Source organism: Spermophilus citellus, assembly GCF_964194105.1.
Source record: "Spermophilus citellus genome assembly, chromosome: 3".
NCBI classification, from domain to species: domain Eukaryota; kingdom Metazoa; phylum Chordata; class Mammalia; order Rodentia; family Sciuridae; genus Spermophilus; species Spermophilus citellus.
Window position 1 is genome coordinate 195,404,260 of NC_138184.1, and position 21,131 is coordinate 195,425,390.

Consider the following 21,131-nt stretch of genomic DNA (forward strand, 5'->3'; position numbering starts at 1 on the left):
GTTTTAAATTTTGCAAGTATTTCAGCTACTTGCAAAATAATAACTTCGAGAACTTTATATGTACTAGAAACAATTGAGACCCTTCCACTTATGCACGGAAATTCTCCCAAGAGCCATGAAGCCAAAAAGGCTCAATAGAAACCATATCATGAAAATTGTTTTTTATCATATGTAAGTAAACTAAAAATATACCATTTTCCTTCTATTGGTCAAGAAGCTGCAATAATCATTTATTCCTAATAATTTTGATTTTACTAAAATATTCCAAAAGTGATTGACAAACCTGTGTTTGCTATCTATTTCATTTAGGTTTTTCCCCCCTATATCTTAGCAAAGATGTGGAATAATTTTTAAGATTCTAGAGAAGATTGTTTCCTTAGTGATGCTTAAAATTTATTTTTCCCAACCAACCAGTGCACTTTTAAACATAGTTAAAACTTCTTCAATTGTTGAATCAACAAGTTGGTCAAATAAAGTTTTTAAATGGAACTTTTGAATCTTCATGTTGATGATCATCCTTCATCCCCTGCCTGTCTAAAACCAGAATAATATATTGAATATCAATACATTTTCTCTTGTATTGAAGTTCTGTATGATCATGATGATTCTGAGTTACAGAGGGAGCGTATAAATGATGTAGAAGTTTGGAAAAAGTGTGTCAGATCCAGAAAAAGTCCTGACATTTTGGATTTTTAAAAATTTATATCGTTGTTGGATGTTTGCTACATGTTTCATTTTGTTTTTCTTCTAAAGAAAAACAATTCAAGTCATTGTTCTGTACGTTTGTTAAAAACTTGAAAGCATTATTTCACTGGGAGGTTAGAAAGCAGAGGAGCGGGGCAACTGAAGCGTATTTCATCTCATGTTGAATTCTAGGTTACAAAAGGATGGATCAGTTCACATAATGAAAGTCTTCGGCTATGCATTAAAAATTTTAAAGAAAAAAAATGATTTTCCCTTTCTCACTCTCTTATTTGCTACAAGCCAAATGACTCCTAAGTGATCATGTTGATAAATAAACTCCAAAGTAATAAGATTTATCTGTGGCAAGTATGTCCTGCAGCTAGAACCCATGAAGTTTTTATTGCCTGTTCCGCCACAATCTGTTCTAATATTAGCCTCCAAATTCCATGACAAGTTCATGTATAAATGGATATAAATGGTTGTCCAGATATACTGAAGGACTTTTATTAGAGATGGACATTTAACAGAATGACGAATGTTTCATCTGCAGATGGAAACTCATTAGTCAAACCAGTTATTGAGTTCTTACTTTAGAATTCTGTGTTTTTTCCCTCTGTAATATTTATATTATTTTCTATGTGAAAATAGACTTCTCTCTAACATATATGAGATAAGAATAGATCAGTGCTCTTAATTGAGCTTCTTTGGTTAACCGTTGAGATTTCACATCTCAATCCCAAATTCATGGCTTTAAAATTGGTGTTTTATGTTAACTCTTTATTTTGCTGGAGTAATGTATAGTGGTTAGCCGTTAGTTTTTTTTCCCCCTCTTTTTTTTTAAGAAAGTTTAATGTCCAAAAACAATACTACATAGACAACTTAATCTCATCTGCTATACATACACTAAACATTGAAGCCCTCTATTATTCCCAAAATGTTTTTAGTTGTATTGAATCAGAGAAACTCAGTCACCATCTTCAGATATTTTGACTTTCTGTAAACACACACACACACACACACACACACACACACACACACATACATATACCCCTTTGATCCTCCCACTTAATAAAGACTCTATACAAAAAAACCAATTCAACTACTTATTGTTAAATTTAGGAAACCTCAATTATCTCCTATGTTCATTGACTTTTTTAAAAATTCTTGAATAACTAACAAGACAGTAAAACCTAAAATGTGTGCAATGCTGTATACCACAATTATTTCCCAGGTTTGATATTGAAATAAGTAGTTTGGCATGGGCAACTAACACCAATTTAGATAATTCCATACAAATTTAAAGACATGAGATGCAAAGCCATGACTGTATTCCAGCATGTTCTTCTTGTCAGAAACATTTAAATCACCATCTTACACAGTACATATTGAAACTCAAATTTAAGTGTTTTATTTTTATGTACATTTTGTTTTGTCCAGAAATAAAATATCTAAATACAGACAGTGTAATGTTGTATATGTATAGCTTTCAACAATACTTGAGCTGAATAAATGCTTTGTACATTGTTTGTCTTTTTAATGGAGTTCACAGCTACATTGATAAAATGGATTCCTCATATCCTTTTTTTTCTTTTTTTAACCAATAACAAGCAGAGAGACAAGTACAATTTAATATTAATAAGCAGCTCAAATAACACTTGGTTAAACTATGTACAATACAAACCATTCATACAAATGAAGACTAGGATATTGAATTTGTTACAATATGTGTAGTAAAGATAAGACAGACACTTATAACTTACATGGTGTCTGCCAGGCATTTCCCTTCTTATATAATGATCAGAACTGTTTTAAGCAGCCTTAGCTGGTCTCAACTTCGCAAATGTCCGATGATTGGCGATGAAAGCTGTAATCCCAACATCTGCCCACATGTAAATTCCAAATGTTTGCTCATCTTTACTGAAAACAGGCTCCTTCCATAGGAAAAAAAAAAAAAAGAGCCATCTTGTATCACCTTGAATGTGCCTACCATGTGCTGGAAAAAAGTTACTACACTTTGTTGTGTTCATAAAATAAAGAATACTGAGCTCTAAAGACACATTTTTTTTTCCATTTTAACAAGCATATACTCCTACAGTAGTATTTACCAGTACAGCTACTCCAAGCAGTAGGAATGCATGAGTGGGGATTATTGATTAGCATGGACTCTAGACTTTAAAAAGAGATTTCCATAACGGTGAATGTTAGAAACATTTTCTGTCTAGTTGATCCTTTCGTTTGATGATAGTTTATCCTGAACCATTATGAGTCAAACAATGAAAGCCCTCTCAACCGATGACAGATGCAAGCTGAGATGTGCATGAGTGTGTGTTTGTGTACCTCTACATGTGAGGGTATGCCCTCAAGTATGACTTTAAAATCTGTGATGATTTACAACTATACTGAGAGATGAAGCTGACTGGGCAGAAATTACATCAGATTGTTTTCCACTAGCGTATTTGCAGCCAGTTGACAAGAGCAGCAGTGTAGACACATTCCAGGCAACAGATGTGACCTTCTTCTTTGAGGTAACAGCCCTGTCACATGACCTTTAATTCCTCAGGCTTCAGTCTCACCCTCTTGTTCATCCTCATCCGGAGGGGAAGTAAGGTGTGTCACTGTGGTAGTTGTAGTCGGGGCACACTTTCTGTACTAGTTTATAATCTGTACTATAAAAGGATATGTAAATACAGATCACCTTGAAGGGCTTGGAGCAGAGCCAGGACACATGACTTTGGGTCTGCTCCTGGTAACAGGTTTTGGAAGGGTCATAGTTGCAGAGTGTGTTCTTGGTAGCCTTGTCAACCTTTTCATATTCGATTCGACAGTTAAAGGACTTGGAATCTTTGGCATCAATCACGGTTTGTTGTGCCAAGTCGAATTCCACAATTTTTGTAGGGGGCACCAGGCTGACAGACACATTCCCTTGACCAGTGGAATTATGCCTGAAATAAACACTAAATGTCCCGTTTCCATGATCCACAATTTTCCCAGTAATCAATAGGTTCAGCTTCACTGTTTTGATGTTGGAATGAAAATCACCCCATCCAAACATTTTCTTAAACTTGCCCGTCTTAACAATGGGCCTTCTCTTGGCCCTGGGCCGAGGCTCTTGGAGGTCTGTGGAGTTCCTCAGCCAGTCCCAGAGGTCTTGTTCAGAATAAGGTTCTGGGGTGTCATATCGCAGGTCCAAATCTGTATCATTTTCTTTGCCACGAAAAGTCTGTGACAGGAGTCGGCTGATAGATAAGTCTTTGCTGCTTTCTGTCCATATGTGCTTCAGTGTGGATTTGCTGCTTCCTGACTTCAGAAGTTCTGACTTTCCACCGTTTGTTAAATTGGCACATGTGACCTAAAAATGGAACAGAAAATTGGCATTTATATCTCTGCATCTGAGATCACCTAACACACAGATCCAAGTCCTTTCTCAAAGCCTCAGAATTAAATGACACTTTTCTTTTTTAAAAGAGTCTTCAGTATCTGGCCAATATTTATTAAGATGTAACAAAGTGCCACTTCTATTTTTATATAATAGTAGAAGAGGAAAGGTATGGGTGGATAAAATCCACTAAACATGACCTAGGAATCTGTATAAAAACATTGACTAGTGGAGGAGAAGATTATCTAGCATGAGAAAACCAAATTAAATTCAAATATACATCAAACTAAATTAATTATTTCCAAACATCAAAATCCTAACACTTTAAAAATAAGTTTTATAAATCATTATGTTCTTTCTCTGCTTCAAAATCATCAAAAACTTTAAAACAGGGATTCTCTTAAATATGTCAACTGACTCTCTAGATTTCCAATTGTCCATGCCATAGTTATATTTTAAAAATTAATTTTGCAAAGGAATTCTAGTATAACTGGCCAAAATAAAATAATATGTGTATTATCTTAAACATCTGGCATATCATATAAGACAATGTTTTATCTTTTAAATTTGCTTTTAGTTGTAGATAGACATAATATCTTTATTTTATTTATTTATATGCAGTGCTAAGAATCAAACCCCAGTGCCTCACATATGCTAGGTAACCACTGAGCCACATCCCAACCCCATAATGTTTTATCATAATGGACTTAAAACATAGTCTAGAAATAGCCATGTAAATTAAGACATCCAATATTCAATGACTTAGAGATAATTGACAGAGAAGCAAAACAACGCACAGTCAAAAGGTCAGTTCAGTTTAGATTGTGAGAGTTATATTAAAACATTGTTTTCCTAAAACCCCAGTCTTCACTGTTTCAGAAGAATTGATTACCCAACTAAACCAGAGATTCAGAGGAAACAGTGTCCCAATAGCTTCACTGGCCTAAAGTTGAATCAGAGAATTGTAATCCTGACATAGAGGACTTAGGACAGAAATGAACACAGCCAAGGACCCAAAGGAGCCAAAACAGCCAATACAAGTAAACCATTTAAAATGCAGACTGACTGGTCTAGGTTAGGGATGCTGAAGGGAATCTCTAGGTACCCATTAAAAAGACAAGTTTCACTATAAACCTCCATTTCCAGGAGCCTGGAGAACCAGTCCTAAGAAACCTCTGCAGCCTATATCAGACTTGATCCTTATTACCACTCCGCAGCCTCATTGGACTCTCTAGTATCCTTATAAACTGTTATCAAAGTAAAAGGTCATTCCTGAAGAGCATTTAAAAGTCAGACCCATTAGGAACTAGAGCTGCACTGTGGGGACCCCTCTATAGACTTAGCCATGCAGGTGTCTAGACTGGAAATGTCCTTTTATCAGCTACCAGTGTTGGAAGGAATCTATCCTAATCCCAGGGGGAGTAAGACCATGGACTGCAGGGCCAGACTTCCTAGGATTCCTAGATCTGCACTTACAAATTGTGCACCCTTGTGATAAAGTCCTTTAAACTCCCTTTGCCTCTGTTTATTGTCTCTGTAAAGTGAAGGTGATAATGGTGTTGTTATGGTTTGGATGTGAGGTGTCACTCAAAAGGCCATGTGTGAGACAATGCAAAAAGATTTAGAGGGCAAATGATTGAGTTATGAGAGCCTTAACCCAATTAGTGAGTTAATCCCCTGATGGGATTAACTGAGTGGTAACTAAAGGCAGGTAGGATTGTGGCTGGATGAGGTGAGTATTGAGGGGCATGCCTTTGGGGTATAATATATTTTGTGAAGTTTCTCTCTTCTTCCTGATTATCATGTAAGCCACTTCCCTCTGCCACTCTCTTGTGCCATAACATCCAGCCTCACCTCAAGCCCTGAGGAATGGAGCTGGCTGTCTATGGACTTAGACCTCTGAAACTGAACCTTCAAATAACTTTTCCTCCTCTAAAATTTTTCTGGTTTGTCTTTTAGTCACAGCACTGAAAAAGATGAGGTGTCTCCCTCATAGGGTTGCCATGAGTTTGAAGGAGCAAAGACATGTAACACATTAAAATAGTGGTTATCACATGGGAAGGCCACAATAAACTATCACTATGAATCCCAAAGTGATGTTCAAAGACACTTAGAGAAAGACCACCAAATAGTACTTATGGAGATTTGACCTAAGAGTAGCTTTACCTGAGATTGTGAAGCCAAATGCTGCAACTTGGATGGAATGGGACATAGATGCAAAGGGTCTTGATAATCTAAAAGTTTCTTAGATCTTATCATCCTGCTTATTTACAAATGCCTTTGGATCAATGAGCTTTCACCAAATTCTAGCAAATAGTTTCTTCCTTGTCCAGTTAATTCTGAGACAATGTGACACAGGACTATTCCCATCCAAAAAAGAATACCAGCCAAAGCTAGTCTATTCCCAAAAATGCTGAGTTTAAGAAATCCTTCAAATTTATCCCAAGGCAAAATCATTGCATCTAAGATTAAATGAAGTTTTTATCATGAGTTTATGTCTATGTCTGCACACTAAAAACCCAAGATTGAAACATTGGATAGGCTAACACAAACCTTCTCAAATAGCTTGCTAGCCTTCCTGGTGTATCTGCTGTGTGATCCCCAAATCAACAGCAATGCCTTCATGGAAGATAACAAGGCCATTGTGTGCAGAAGTTACCAAAAAAGAGACAAGCATAGACCAGTGGAGAATCACACCCTAATGATGGAATTGGGCTCAGAAAGAATGGAAAAATTAAGGTGGAGATAGATAGGGTCATATCTAAGGGAAGCACAGACCAGTCTTAGGCACATGGTCACTCTTCAAACTTTTAAACTTATCACCTACAAATATGAACCAACACTCTGGTAAGGTGTCCAAGATATCTATCAAATGGGATGCTTCAGATCTGGGGGAAAATGTTGGGAATTGAGAAAAGACTATCCTTGCTGCCAACTTTCTTTTACTTGGTACTTCTCCTTCACTTCTGCCCAACCTTTACATTGGTATCTCTCCTCTTTCCCCAGCACCCAAACTATTGCTTGCAGATTCTTGTCATTTCAAACATTATTCCAGAAGTAGAGCATATTCAAGCAATAAATGCCTAATAATAGCAAAATGGTTGCTTTAGCAAAAATAATTTTTCAACATTGACTGGAAATTATGTCCTAAAGGGATAAAAATTGGAGGAGGATGTTCTTTGGGAGAGAAGGATTGTGTATAGGAATGTATAAGGGAAAAGCAAGCAATTACCCTCCTTTCCTCTTTGCGTGATGACAAAGCCAGTCTACTATGAGGCAATTTTTACTATTTTATCAAAAGAGAAATCCATAGTAGATCCATAGATTAATATTATTTCATTAGAATTACAAAACTAATAGAAACAATTAAAATTTTCCTACTAATTCCCTGAATGAAGTGCACTTCAAAATATACTATTTTTCTATAACACAGAGTAGCTGTAACATAAAATTTAAAATTAACATTAATTGATAAGAGTAGTACAAATCTTTTAGGTTTGAAGGTTTAAGTGTGGTGTTTGTGTATGTGTGTGTTTGTGTGTGTGATTCATTTTGTTTTAATAAAATTTGATTGGTTAAACAACCAGATTTGTAATTGCCTAATTATATGATATTGTCCTTATTACAATCCCTATATTTATGCTTTAATATAAAAATGCTTATTTACTGACAAAGGCAAAGACAAGTGCAGATATGTGGGTAGCAGCTTAGGACTCACACCTCAGCAGCTGCACAGAACTGTAACAAAGTGCTTCTGTGATGCTCTAGCTAACAAACCTGTACTGAAATTGCCTCAAAGAAGGTAAGGAAAAGATTTTAGAATGTGAGTTATCAGCAGAATGTAGGGAATGAAAGGGAAAAATTAGGAGACATGGGAGTTACAATCTCAAGGAGGAAGAGGCACTCTATTCAAAAGGATGCTACGACTCAGACAAGCAAACCAGCCTCTGATTTCCGACAGAATTGTAGTTGTTTGGTTCTGAGTTTCCTCTCTGCAGCTGTAGAGATTGTGAGTGTGGCTCTGTAGTTACACTGTTTCAACCACAGGCCAGAATCAGATCCTTTGGAGCTGTGTGCTGTGCACAAGTCACCTGACTTATTTAAATGTTTGATTTCTCTTCTACACTCTAGGAGAACACCCACCTCACCCCCCTCAGAGGGTAGCTGTGAGGATTAAATAGGACACTTCACTTAAAGCAATCAGAACAGGCCTGGCATGTGGGGAGTGTTCAACATTAGAATCACTAGCTGTTATTTGTCATTACATGTTTTTAGAAACTCCGGGATGAATACCTTATGTATGTGAATAACTTATGATAGCATTCGAGAGTATAAAGGATTGATAAGAAAATTTCTCTTTAACTTAACCATAAACATAAGGCAAACAAAAAATAAATCATACCAAGGGTTGAGGAGGGGGAAATAGGAAGTAAACAATGTAAAGTCTCAGTTAAGCAAGAATTCTAGAGATATGCTGTTCAACATTGTATCTGTAGCCAGCAATGCTGTATTGTACACTTGGAAACTTAAGAGGGTAGATCTAGTAAGTTTTCTTGCTAAAATAAAACACATTTAAATAATTTTTTTAAAAAATTTTCTTACTTAAGCCATAAACATATATTGAACCCTAATCAAATGTGTACTGAGATGTGGGGGAGTGGGGGGGAGCTTATAATTTTAAAGGGCTGCTGTGACAACCTAATAAATATGGCAGGTTGAATAGGTAGCAAAGCTCCAGTTAACAAAGGATGGGCATAAGTTCAACTGTGAAACAGCTCAGCTACCAAACACAATGCATGCGTTTGCCTTCAATGGGGCGACATGAAAAGCAGCGAGCAGTGCTGAGTGTCAAGAGGGCTCTGAACATCTGCTTGAGTACAGAATCAGAGTGGGTCTCAGCTATAATTACCAGCACAATCTTGAATATTCTTATTCTCTCTTCCCTTTGCTTTCACTCAGATTAGAAAAGGAGTTGGGAGAGGTCTAAAACAAGGTATCAATCATGAAAAAGCAGAAAGTGTCCTTAGCAAAGTCCCCAGACCTGTTTAATATTAACAACCTTGGTAAATTTCATTCTAAAACTAGGTAGTGAGACTCCAGTAATACCAAGTTAAATAGAGAAATAGAGAGATAAACTTATATGGCTCTTGCTCTTAAGGAGTCTACCATGGGGGATCATTTAAGCAAATCACTGTGTGATTCCACCAGCCCGACACATTGAGAAGTCAGAGTCGAAGTGGAAAGAGAAGGACAACAGAAGAAAGGATCCTTAGATCAAGGAGTTAAGAAATACTTGGATGTTCAGCAGATAGAGAACAGGTCAGAGGAGTTCTTCTAAACATAATTAACAAAACTAACCAAAAGCATAGAACTGAGAAGAGACATGTCAAATTTAAGAGTGAAAAATAACTCCTTACCATCTACCTGAAATTTTGTGTCCTTTGACAAACATCTCCCTACCCACTGCACTCCTGTCCATTTTACTCTCTGTTCCTAAGAATGTATTTATTACACTCCACATATAAATGAGTTCATGCTGAAGGTAGATTTTAAGTGCTGTCACCCTATTCTCTCTCTCTCTCTCTCTCTCTCTCTCTCTCTCTCTCTCTCTCTCTCTCCCCACACACACACACACACACACATATATAGATATAGATATTATATATATACATATATGTTTGTGCATATAAATATATCAAAATACCATGTTGTAGATATATACACATTTTGATTTATCAAATAGAAAGAAAAATAAAATAAAAGAAAGTTAAAAAATAACAAAGAAAGGAAAGGGATGGAGAAAGAAAGAAAATAATGAAGGAAGGAATAAAAGGAAGGATGAAAGAAAAATAGTTCCTTACTGCAGAAATTCAAGAGCTTTGCTAGTGAAAATAGAATTTGGCAGAGGTAGTCTAGGGCAAAACTACAAAGGTCCTGCTAAAACTTTATTTAATCTTAATCTCAAAGGTAATGGTGAACCACTAAATTTTGTTTTGTTTGTTTTCAAGTAATCTATCCTAGCTCTAGAAGAATCATTGGTTGGACACTGAAGGGGGAATTAGTAGAGAAAGACTTGAGGGAAGAGAGACTAAATAACTGAAATATTTCATTAGAGAGAACAAGGAGCCTGAACTAAGCAGTGGCAGAGAAAGATAGAAAGAATAGAGAGAGATAGAAGAGATATTTTCAGACATAGGAGTAGTTCAGTTGGATGTTTTATTGGCTAAAGAGAAACATAAAAGATGAGCAAGGTGGTGCATGCCTGAAATCCCAGCTACTTGAGAGGCTGAGGCAGGAGGATTGCAAGGCTAGACTATGTGACTTGGCAAGACTCTATATCCAAATAAAAACATATAGCTCTGGGGGTGTAGCTCAGTGATAGAGTGCTTGCCTGGTATGCACAAGGTCCTATGTTTGATCCCCAGTACCACACACACACACAAAGGAAAGAAACATGAAAAGATTGATAGTTAGCAAGTTTGCTTGCACCTGTAACAAATACAGTGCTAAGAAGAGAGCTGGAGAATAAAATGAAGGACATTGGAAGCTGAAGTGGCTGCATGTAATTCTGATAGTGCCATTCAAAAGGTAGATGGTAAAATGGGTCTTATGGATCTGGAGAAGGAAGGGAAGGAACGATGTTGCTTTTGTAGTGTGAGTGGATGATATTGTGCAAGTAGAGCAAGTTGACTATGAATAACCTTATTAGAAGCTAGATGTTTATGGAGGTAAAGAGATCATGCAAAATGAAAAATAAGGGCAACCTGCTTAACACATCTACTCCCAGATGCAATCAGGAATCATTGACTCTCTCCTTCTATCATATTGCTTTACATCTTAAAAGATTTCAATTTTTAAAGAAGTAAATATAAACATAACATTGACATACATATTGGGCGTTACTGAATAAATGACATCAATATAAAAGAAACCCTTATACCCAGAGCACCCTCAACTGATGGTTTTACAGATATATTAAAATATTTTATTTCTAAAGGTTGCCTAAAGTTCTTTTGTCATCAGCATACCTGAGTGATAATAGAAGCAGTGGGGATTATGGCATAAAGATGGCAAAATCAAAACCTCACCACTTCTAATTAGCACAATTCCGCCATTCTAATAAAATATTTTCTATAATATACAATGAAAACACCAAATACAGTTCCCAACTAAATATTACTTTCCATATAAAAAGCAGCCAATGTACATTTCAAAGGAGCTTCTCTCCAGTCCAATGACATCATTTCCATAAAGTTCATCTATCCTTTGTCTCATGGTTTTAGAAATGCTGAGCATCATAAAGATTTCTAACACAATTAAATGTATGCATTTTAAAGTATATGTGTCTTTTGAGCGTTCCAAAAATAGGAGCAAAGACAAGGGTAAGTTCCTTAAATCTGAGCAGAGACAGAGCCTGGACCTAACATCAAATGTGTGTATGTAGAATGGTATCTATGTGGGGGACAGGGAGAAAAAAATAACCACCCGATGGTGCAAGCATGAGCACATGGTGAGTCACCAGACTTTCATCTAAAACCTTTTTTATGAGTCTTCATACTTTCTCACTGCTTCATCAACTATCTTTTCATTATGGGATTCCACACATATCAATACGCTATCTTTAAAAATATTGTTGAAAAATCATTTTTGGAGAATAAACCATTTCTCACCTTCACTCCCATGTCACTATGCTCTGGCTTTCTAAAAATATTCACTCCTTTCTATAATCTATGTCCAACTAGAGGCATTTCTAGACATCTATATGCCTCTTTTAACAAAAGAGGAATGAAATGCCCCTTAATTTCTACCAACCTGTGAATTTTATCATTGATCTATTATTGTTCAATATAAATAATATCATGATTGCTTAAAAAATTGTATTTCCTCAAATGTAAAAATATATAAAGGTAAATAAAATTTTTAAACAAACTGATGCCTAAACAATATTGCTCACCAGTGAATAATTAATCAACCAAAATAGTCTAGCTCCAACTACAACTTCATGTTAGCAGTTTTATGATTAGCTGTGTTGAATATCTGTTACACAATATTAACTACTATTGGTTAAAGGGATACTATATGCCTGACTTTGTAATTAGCAGATACATGATTGTATATCATTTACACACCACACACAAACACACACATACACACATTTCAGCTTACAGATGGAAATTTGGAATTTCAATTAGTACTTTCATTTACTGATCATTACTGGTAAATGAAAGAGCTACTTCTTAGTTATTCCATAGAGTCTGTCTTTTATTTTTAAAAATTATTTAATCATAGATTCTACCTAAATGTATGCTTATCAAAACGTCCAAATATTATAGGATTTTATTAAATAAAAACTGAAAACTTTTTGTCATCATTACCCACTGCTCCAGTACAGTCTCAAGCTTCTCTTCAGAGATGAAACCTTTCAACATTTAATAAACTTTGTTCCTAAATATTGTCACCACTTTTTCATTTATAAATATTTTACATACATAGTAATATATTTTGTGAATCACATTATATATTTTCCAATTAGCAACATCTCTTATATTTGCTTCTCTGCTAGTATATTCAAATACATTACATCCTTATTTTAAACTTTAATATAGAATTCTGTAATATGAGTATAACATACTTGTGCTTTTTATATCACTTATGTGTGAAAGAGCCTTAATTCTTACATCATTTCAAAGCCAGGTCACATAGCTATTTTTGACTTTATTCTATTAGTTCCTCTGCTCACTCTTGTTTCAAATATCCCCCAGGTGGAGTATTTTCATTTTTCTGGGTGTACTGGTTTGTGTGTTTCTTTCAGAAAGAGTTCTTAGGGGATAAACTACCTGAATTATCCATCTCTAAAAATGTCTTTATTGGACACAGATGGACACTTGGTATAAACATTCACTTTTTCTTTATTCATTTTGTTCTATTTCTATCCACACATTTTAAGATGTTGTCTATCCTAGGCATTCTGAAATTTTACATGCTGAATTACGTGTGCTAGGCTTTCTTTAATTCTTTTCTTAAATGCTTTGGATAAAACCAAGCAGATATTTATATGTATTAGGGTCATTTTTCTAAAATTATCCCAAGAAGACTGTGAATTCTTTGAGGTATGTTTTCTATCATGTGCCATTGTGTACCTTGTGGGAGAGAGTGCCTAGCCTAGAGTAAGCATTCAATATGTTCACTGCATGGTTTAGATTCTTACCTATATCATTTTTCAATTGACTCTTAGTCACAATCACGATTTGGGAAGAACATGTGGCCCTCAGAGATTTCTCTCTTATGAATTCAGAGACTGCATTTCATTAACAATACCCAGAATGTCTGTATTATACATGATAAACCAGAGGAATTGGTGTTTAGTACATCAAAAATACATTGCTTCTTTTAAGTCACAACCATAATTAGATATCACCTCAAGCCTATTAAGATGGCTATTATCAAACACCAAATGATAACAAATGTGAGTAAAAATGTGGAGAAAAGGAACCCTTGTGCAATGTCAGTGAGACAGCAATGGTTATTAAAGTCATGAAAAATAAAGATTCCTCAAAAAACTACAAATAGAACTACCACTTATTAAAGCAATCTGAGTTCTGGAGCATATCCAAAGGAAATGATTTTGGTATCCTAAAGAGATATACACATCCTCATGTTCAGTGCAGCATTTTACTAATCAAGATATGGAACTGACCTGAGTATATTATCAGTGATTGAATACATAGAGAAAATTCACACACACACACACACACACACACACACACACGCACACACACGCACACACACACACAATGTATTATTATGCAATTTTAAGAGAGAGGAAAACCCTTAAATAAAATGTCATTTGCAACAAGATGGATGAAGCTAGAGGACATACATTATGATAAGTATACACAGAAAGACAATTAACTGTATGACCTCACTTGTAGGTGGAAACTGAAGAAGTCAAACTCAGAGAGAACAGATGGTAATTGCCAGGGCCTGGTGACAGGAGAAATGGGAAGATTCTGGTCAAAAGGAACAAATTTTCAGTTATAAGATAAATAAGTTCTGAAGTTCTGATGTGTAGCATGGTGACTATAGTTAGTAAGAATGTATTATATACTTAAATGTCTGCTAAGAGAGTAGATCTTCACCAGGAAAAAAAAAATGTTAATTATGTGAGGTCATGAGTATGTTAATTAACTTGATGGTGGAAATCATTTCCTAATGTAAACATGTATCAAAACATCACAGTGTATACCTTAAATATATACAATTTTTATTTGTGAATAAAAGGAAAATAACACTTTTACCTTGCTAAAGCCTAAAATAATTAATTGATTAAAAATTTTAAAAACAAACAAAAACAATAGTAACAACAATAATAAAAGACATCATTTTCTTCTGCTACAAAGCAGTGCTTCATTAACAGTGGAAAAGCTTCATTAACAGGGGGAAAACAGAAAAGAAGTTTTGTCTCTTCCTTAACCCAGTAGGTGCTGGGAAGCTGAATTGCAAAACAACTAAGAGAATGGGCTTTGCATCAGAGATTACAAGTCTAAATCCAATTCTGCTACTTCTTCATTAATTACACATAGTTCCTCCAATGGTAAAATGGAGATGATACCTTAACTCTTTGGGATTTTGTGAAGATGTTTTCTTTGTAGCACGTATCACAGTATAAAATGAATGCCTGTATATTTATTCTTCTTGTCTCACAGACTTATTAGAAAACCTGTGTGTGTGTGTGTGTGTGTGTGTGTGTGTGTGTGTGCATACACATATAATTCTGGGTTAAATCAGAGAAAATGATACACATTTAATTTAATTTCTTTAGTTTTTTATATACTAAAGCATAATTAGAGATGCTACATATAAAACGTTGAAATATAGGGTTATACATGGTTTGAGCTCAATGCATGAGAGCTATTGGGCTGAGTTAAGTTATAAAAGGCTAAAGAAAAAGGAAAATAACACTTTAAGAATGCACACTACTAATCTATTCCTATCTTCTGAGTAAAGACATTATATGTGCTCAAATGGTTCAAATAAGTTGCAATGAAAGTGAGTAAGATGGTAACAACTCTGAGGTGAGGTTAGATATAAATGGTGGTGGAAAACCTTGCTCATTACATTAAAACTAGCATGGGCAAATGTGAATCATAATGTAACATGTCTTTAAGAGAAGACCCATAGATCTGCCTAGACATTAAACACCATCCTCAAAAGTTAGAAACATGTTATGTTTCTAATGGCTTGAAAAATCCTCAAAGAGCTAAGAATTTTAGGTATGTTCAATAAGATGAACTCATCATACCATGGAGAGTGACACATTTCTAACACAGGGTACCAGGTGTTCCATTAGAGTATTGCATTGAAGAGTGATTCCAATTATAAGCAATTGTGCTCCTCACAAGTTTGTATAACTATAATAAATATCTTTCCCTTTCATTCTTTTTTTCTGTAGCTACTCTTATGAAAATTATTATGAAAATATTCTTGGTTGTTTAATACTGAGGGAAAACGTGCTTTGTGAAGAGCCATAAACTGCTGCTACAGATAAATAGAATTTTTCATTCTATGAAAATATTACCCTTCATTCACGCTCACTTTATAAACAGATACACATACACATAACTTTTGACACACAGTCACATTAATATTGATGAGAAATTAGAATTATCAGTCTACATGGCCTCACTTAGCCATTCTTTCAAAACATAATTACAGATTATTCAGGTTTTCATTGCAAAAGTTGCTTCTCTTGTTAATAAATGTATGACATTCCATTAACAGGGATAAAATAACCCAGATAAAACAGTTAATATTTTATATTACTTCCTTTTAAAATTTATAAGGAGTGTCTCATGTGAGGGCCCCTGGGTACATGGTTATAATAAGGAACCAAACATTCAAAATAACATATTGGGAGACTATTTCTTCACTAAAATGAAGCCACTGCAGCATCATTTTTTTCATCATATATAAAAATATTTGAATTTTTCAGTAAATCCAGATGACTTTAAACAGGAGAAATGTCCTACATGTAGGGAGAGCTTCTGTCTATCTGAATCAGAGGTCAACATGAGAGATTGACCATTGCAAGGCCTATTTTGTGAATGCTAATGTACAAATTTATAGCTTCTTAAAGTCAAACAAAGTACAGATCTGTCTAGGATAAACCAAATGAGGAAGGACTGATTTACCTTCTTCTATGTTTTTGGTATGCCTTGTTCCTCACAGATGCATGTGCTAGAAACCTATTCCCCAGTATATTTGGAGATGGTAAAATTTTGAAGAGGTAGGGCTTGGAAGGAGGTATCACTACATTCAACATCAATTAATACGCACATTATGGAAGTAGGTTAGGTCTCGCAGACTAGATAAGTTACAGAAGATGGGTTGGTGCAAAATGACATCACCCCACATGTTTGGTCTTCTCTGCATGGGTATTGTCTTTTCATGCAATGCCACCAGCCATGTTATAACACAACATGAGGCTCTCACAGCTGTGGCCACCCAAGTTTGGACCTTTCAAACTCCAAAATCATATTCTAGAATAAAACTCTTTCCTATATAAAAGCCTAGACTTATGTATTTTATTATAGCAACATGAACAGATGAAGACATCTTCCAACCCTATTTCCAGCAACCTATGTGAATATATGTTCTCATATAAGACAGGGGTGCATGAAAACATACTGAGTAGCAATAATGCACTTATACAATAGGGACTCAAATTCCTGAGGAAATAGTGACTTTGATATTTTTTGATACAATATGCCTACTCAATACCCTCTGTTGTCCAGAGGTTGGTTTGGAAAGCTTTCAATAAAAAGAAGAATAATTATGTAAATGAACTGATGGAGACCAGTTGCAAGGAGATATCAGCCATAGGATGCTTAGATCTTGGATTCATTAAAAAATTCTTCTCAAGTCTCTATTTTATCCAACTAGAATGCTTGGACACTGCTCAGAATTTCCCAGAGGTAGGTGGACAATAAGCCAGTCAACCCACAAATACAAAAAAGGGGAAATATTCTGGAAATGTAGTCCCTCCACACTCCTATAAAAGCCCTGTGAACTGGGATTCTCTGACTATATGAAGAGCAGTAAAGCCAATGTTCTGCAGTAGTATTGTCTAGAAAAAGAGAAAGTTTATTAGAGAGAATTGATCCCCCTCATTTATTCAGCAAAGATTGGTGGCACTAGAGTTGCAATTTTATGAAGACTTTAACATTAAATAAATAAATATTTTAAAATCATGCTTTGGTTAGTGCAAAAGGTGTTAAAAACATATCCAACCTAGAGCACCAGGTCCCACAATGAACTCTTAAGCATAGCTCTGGAAAGACACTACTTTGCTGAGATAACTTCAAGTATTACAATGCACACAAAAGAACTATCCCCTTGAAAATTCCTAAACTAACATGCTTTTCCAAATGCCTGGCCTACAAAGATTCCTAACACTGGGTAACTGTGGTCTTATCTCTGCCAGCTGTGAATCACAAGTGATTGCGCTCCATGAGTCTGAGCAAGATGTCCGTTTTTCATCAGTCCTCTCTCTTCTTCCAAGTTACTTTTTTTGGGGGGAAGGGGTTACCAGATATTGAACTCAGGGGCACTCAGCCACTGAGCTACATCCTCAACCCTATTTTGCATTTTATTTAAAGACAAGATCTTACTGAGTTGCTTAGCACCTTGCTTTTGCTGAGGCTGGCTTTGAACTTGTGATCCTCCTGCCTCAGCCTCCCAATGAGCTGAGATCACAGGCATGTACCACTGCACCCAACTTTCCAGTTTCTTAAAATATGGCATGTAGAATCTCATACTTAAGAGCCAGGTGCTAAGGGGGAAAAATGTGCTATATGAGAAGTCACAATAAAGAGATCCGGTGAAAATTAATTAGCAGTCAGAACTGGAAGATTCCTGTTCCCTTCCTTTAATCACCTTAAAATAGAAGAACTAAAAGAAGGACAGATTATTAGGGGAGAATTTTCTCCCCTGTGGGTGCCTACACACACCTCCTAGTTCTGAGGGACAGTTTAATTACCCTTTCCAAAAGAGCTGGGTAATACTCCAACTGACACTAGAGGGCATAGGTAGGATACATGTCCTTGCTCAAGCTGCTGAAAGTCAGACAAAATTGAGTTACTACAGGTACCAGGGCACTTTCAATAAAGACCATGGACCAAGAACCTTTGTAGTAATTGCTGGCTGATGCAATTCCTGGGAGCTGCCTCTTCTGTGACTTGCAGAGACCAGTAAGGAGATGCTGTTGCTCAAAGAACTCCTACTAGGAGTGCTGGCCAACTGAAAAAGCTAGAATACACCCCGTGTTTCTGATAGAGGGTGTGCTCAATGATAGGATATTGATATTTGTTTGCGCCTTTGGAAAGTCATCTGGATCAATGTAGCACTTGTCAATGTCTCCAGACTCATCTTGGCTATGCTTCCCTTTGGTCACATGATTCTGCTCACATCAAATATTTTCATGTGACCTTTCTTCCAACCTTGAGACATTTGTATGGGCTACCTTTCCTTCTTGCTGCTACATATTCGCTTTTGCTAAGTTAACTCTTCATCCTCTTGCTCTACATAAACCTCTTTTCCATAGGACTCACCAATCCTCTTTTAGTATTCTGTTCTGTTGCTTCATAAATGCAATACACAATGTGGGAATACACACACACATACACACACACACACATACACACACACACACACACACACACACACTTAATTTTTTTCCACTGGACTGTGAACTATCATCTCCATGAGAGATCCATCTCATGCCTTGTTCCCAGGGTTTTGTTGTTGTTGTTGTTTTGCTGTATATTATACAATAACAGATACCAAGTAGGTACTCTACAGTTGAATGAATAAATACATGTTTGAGTTGAGTGCCTACTCACACACAATGATATCACTTCGAAGATGAGCTTGCCCTAGAAGCAGATAATCAGCTCACTTTCTGGCATAGATAAATGTGCTTATATTGTAATCCTTCATGGTGGCTTTATGTAATTCTGTAAGTGTGCAGAGTAATGCAAAAGAAAAAATGGTATTTTACTAGAAAAACATGAATGGCTGCTACAGGCCATGATAACTAACCAGGAATGTACTTTTTAAAAAAAAATCCCCAAGTTCATTTTCCTTTGATTTGGAAGAAGAGCAAATAAAAGCAAAAATGTCTAGTTCAACATAGAACTATATTTTTACAAATGAGAGAAAAACTTGGTGAAATGGTGAGTGTAATCTCTTGTGTGGCAAGAAAATTAGCATCAGCCCCTGGATTTTATTCCATAAATTTCCAGAAATTTGATCCTAAGATTTTAATGAAAGAAATACAGATGGGATTCTAAAAACAGAGATTCCTTCAACAGAGCCTGCTAAACTTTCTGGGGGCATTTTGGTTGTAATACTCAGATGGACACTTGTGTTGACAAATACTAATTGCTTTAAAACAGGCAGTTAGGCATATGTTAAGTCTATTTCTTTGCACAAATGTCCATTTACTTGAGAAATGTACTAAGTTTTTGAAATGTAAAGCAATAGAACCAATTTTATGGTTATGTTTGCAAAGACTTAAAATGGAGCTATCAAGTGTCCATTAACAGAATAAATTAAAATGATATTAAAAATGTGAGACTTGAAGGCACTTTGGGGCTTTACTCTATAGACTTGACAAAATAGACTGGACAAGATATAAATAAACACAGTTTGACTGTGACATCTTTGCTTTGTGGTCGTGTATGGAAAATCCATACACATATTGTGGACTGCTAGAACCACAAGTCATTTGAAGCAGGAAGGGGCCTTTGAAAGTATTTTATAACTTGGAGATCTGAGTCCCATAGTGCTGAAGTAACTTGTGTGAGGCTACCAAGAAGATCAGGGACAGTTCAAAATCATGGTGATGGCTTCTGAGCCTCCAGCCCACTCCTCATGTTCCAGGGGTTTTCTTTATTGAAAAATCAGTGCTTAATGTCTCCTTCAGAGTTTATCAAAGCTCTGAAAATCAGGGGGTTGCATTAAAATGAGAAACTAGCACATCTTTCAGAAGAGTCTCTTCAACATGGGAAAAGAAGGGACAACAGAAATTTGGCCTCATTTTCAACTCTAAAACAAAAAGATACTTAACCAGTGCATTGTAAGTACAGTTCAGAAGCCTCTGTGTTGACTGGGGACACAAACCTATGCTCAGTCCTTCCCAGGCTTGAGTCTGAACAATGACTGCCAGGAGGAAGGAGAGAATCACATTGAGAAGGATTGCCCCAGGTTCTCAGCCAAGCAAAATGACAACACAAAGGGAATATTCTTCAGGCTCTAAAGGGGAAAGTGTTTCGCATGTGCTTCCAAACATCCCATTAGAACCTATTTTTAGAAGATTTATTTTTTTCTTATTTCTTTATTTAGAAGTTTTATTTTTAAGAAGGAAAAAACACACACACAAAAAAAAAGTACGTCATATTCTCTCTTCCATTATGGAAAAATAAATAAGTCAATCAATCAGCAAGAATTTAAGTAACTATGATTTCAATTACTTTCCAAAATTACTTCAAGGAAGTCATTGTGCTCATCTCAAATCTATCTGTAAGCCAATTCTCTCCATATAACCTACATCATTACTTTTTACCTTCTTAAGGATAAAGGTTTTAGCATTTTGGAGCCTCTTTCCTGCTACAAACTTTGGAAGTCAGTGATTCTCAACAGGGACTACGAAAGCAAACCCAGGGTACCGTGAGCTGTAATATATACTGAGGATCATGTTGGAATTAGCAATTGGGGTGGGAGAATGTGCACAGTATTAAATAGCACATTTCAAGTGTACCACCTATTTCCTTTTAGTCAAAATGTTTATGTTGTCGTTCTATATTATGTTAAAGGAAGGCATGAGATTTATGTGTTTTTCCTCAAAGTGAGGCTGGTTTTGAATAATAAAGAAATGCATTTAAAAATAAAACGAAAACTTTCTCCAAGTAATCTTGGTTGTTTAAATAGACTGCAAGGAAAGTCCATCTTATTTAGAATCTGCATAGAAAGCAGCATTTATGTTTGTATTTTTGCAACTTTTATTGATAAA

At 35.8% G+C, this 21,131-nt stretch overlaps 1 protein-coding gene across 1 annotated transcript in view; it reads right to left on the reverse strand.

Moving 5' to 3' along the window:
• Positions 1–3,271: 3,271 nt before the first annotated feature.
• NXPH1 (neurexophilin 1) overlaps positions 3,272–21,131 on the reverse strand; it is a gene marked incomplete at both ends in the record, with an annotated part of 296,433 nt that continues 278,573 nt past the window's right edge. Inside the window, one exon of the mRNA XM_081287762.1 lies at positions 3,272–4,033. Within this exon, the coding sequence (XP_081143888.1) occupies positions 3,272–4,033 (762 nt within the window). The remainder of the gene's footprint in view (positions 4,034–21,131) is intronic.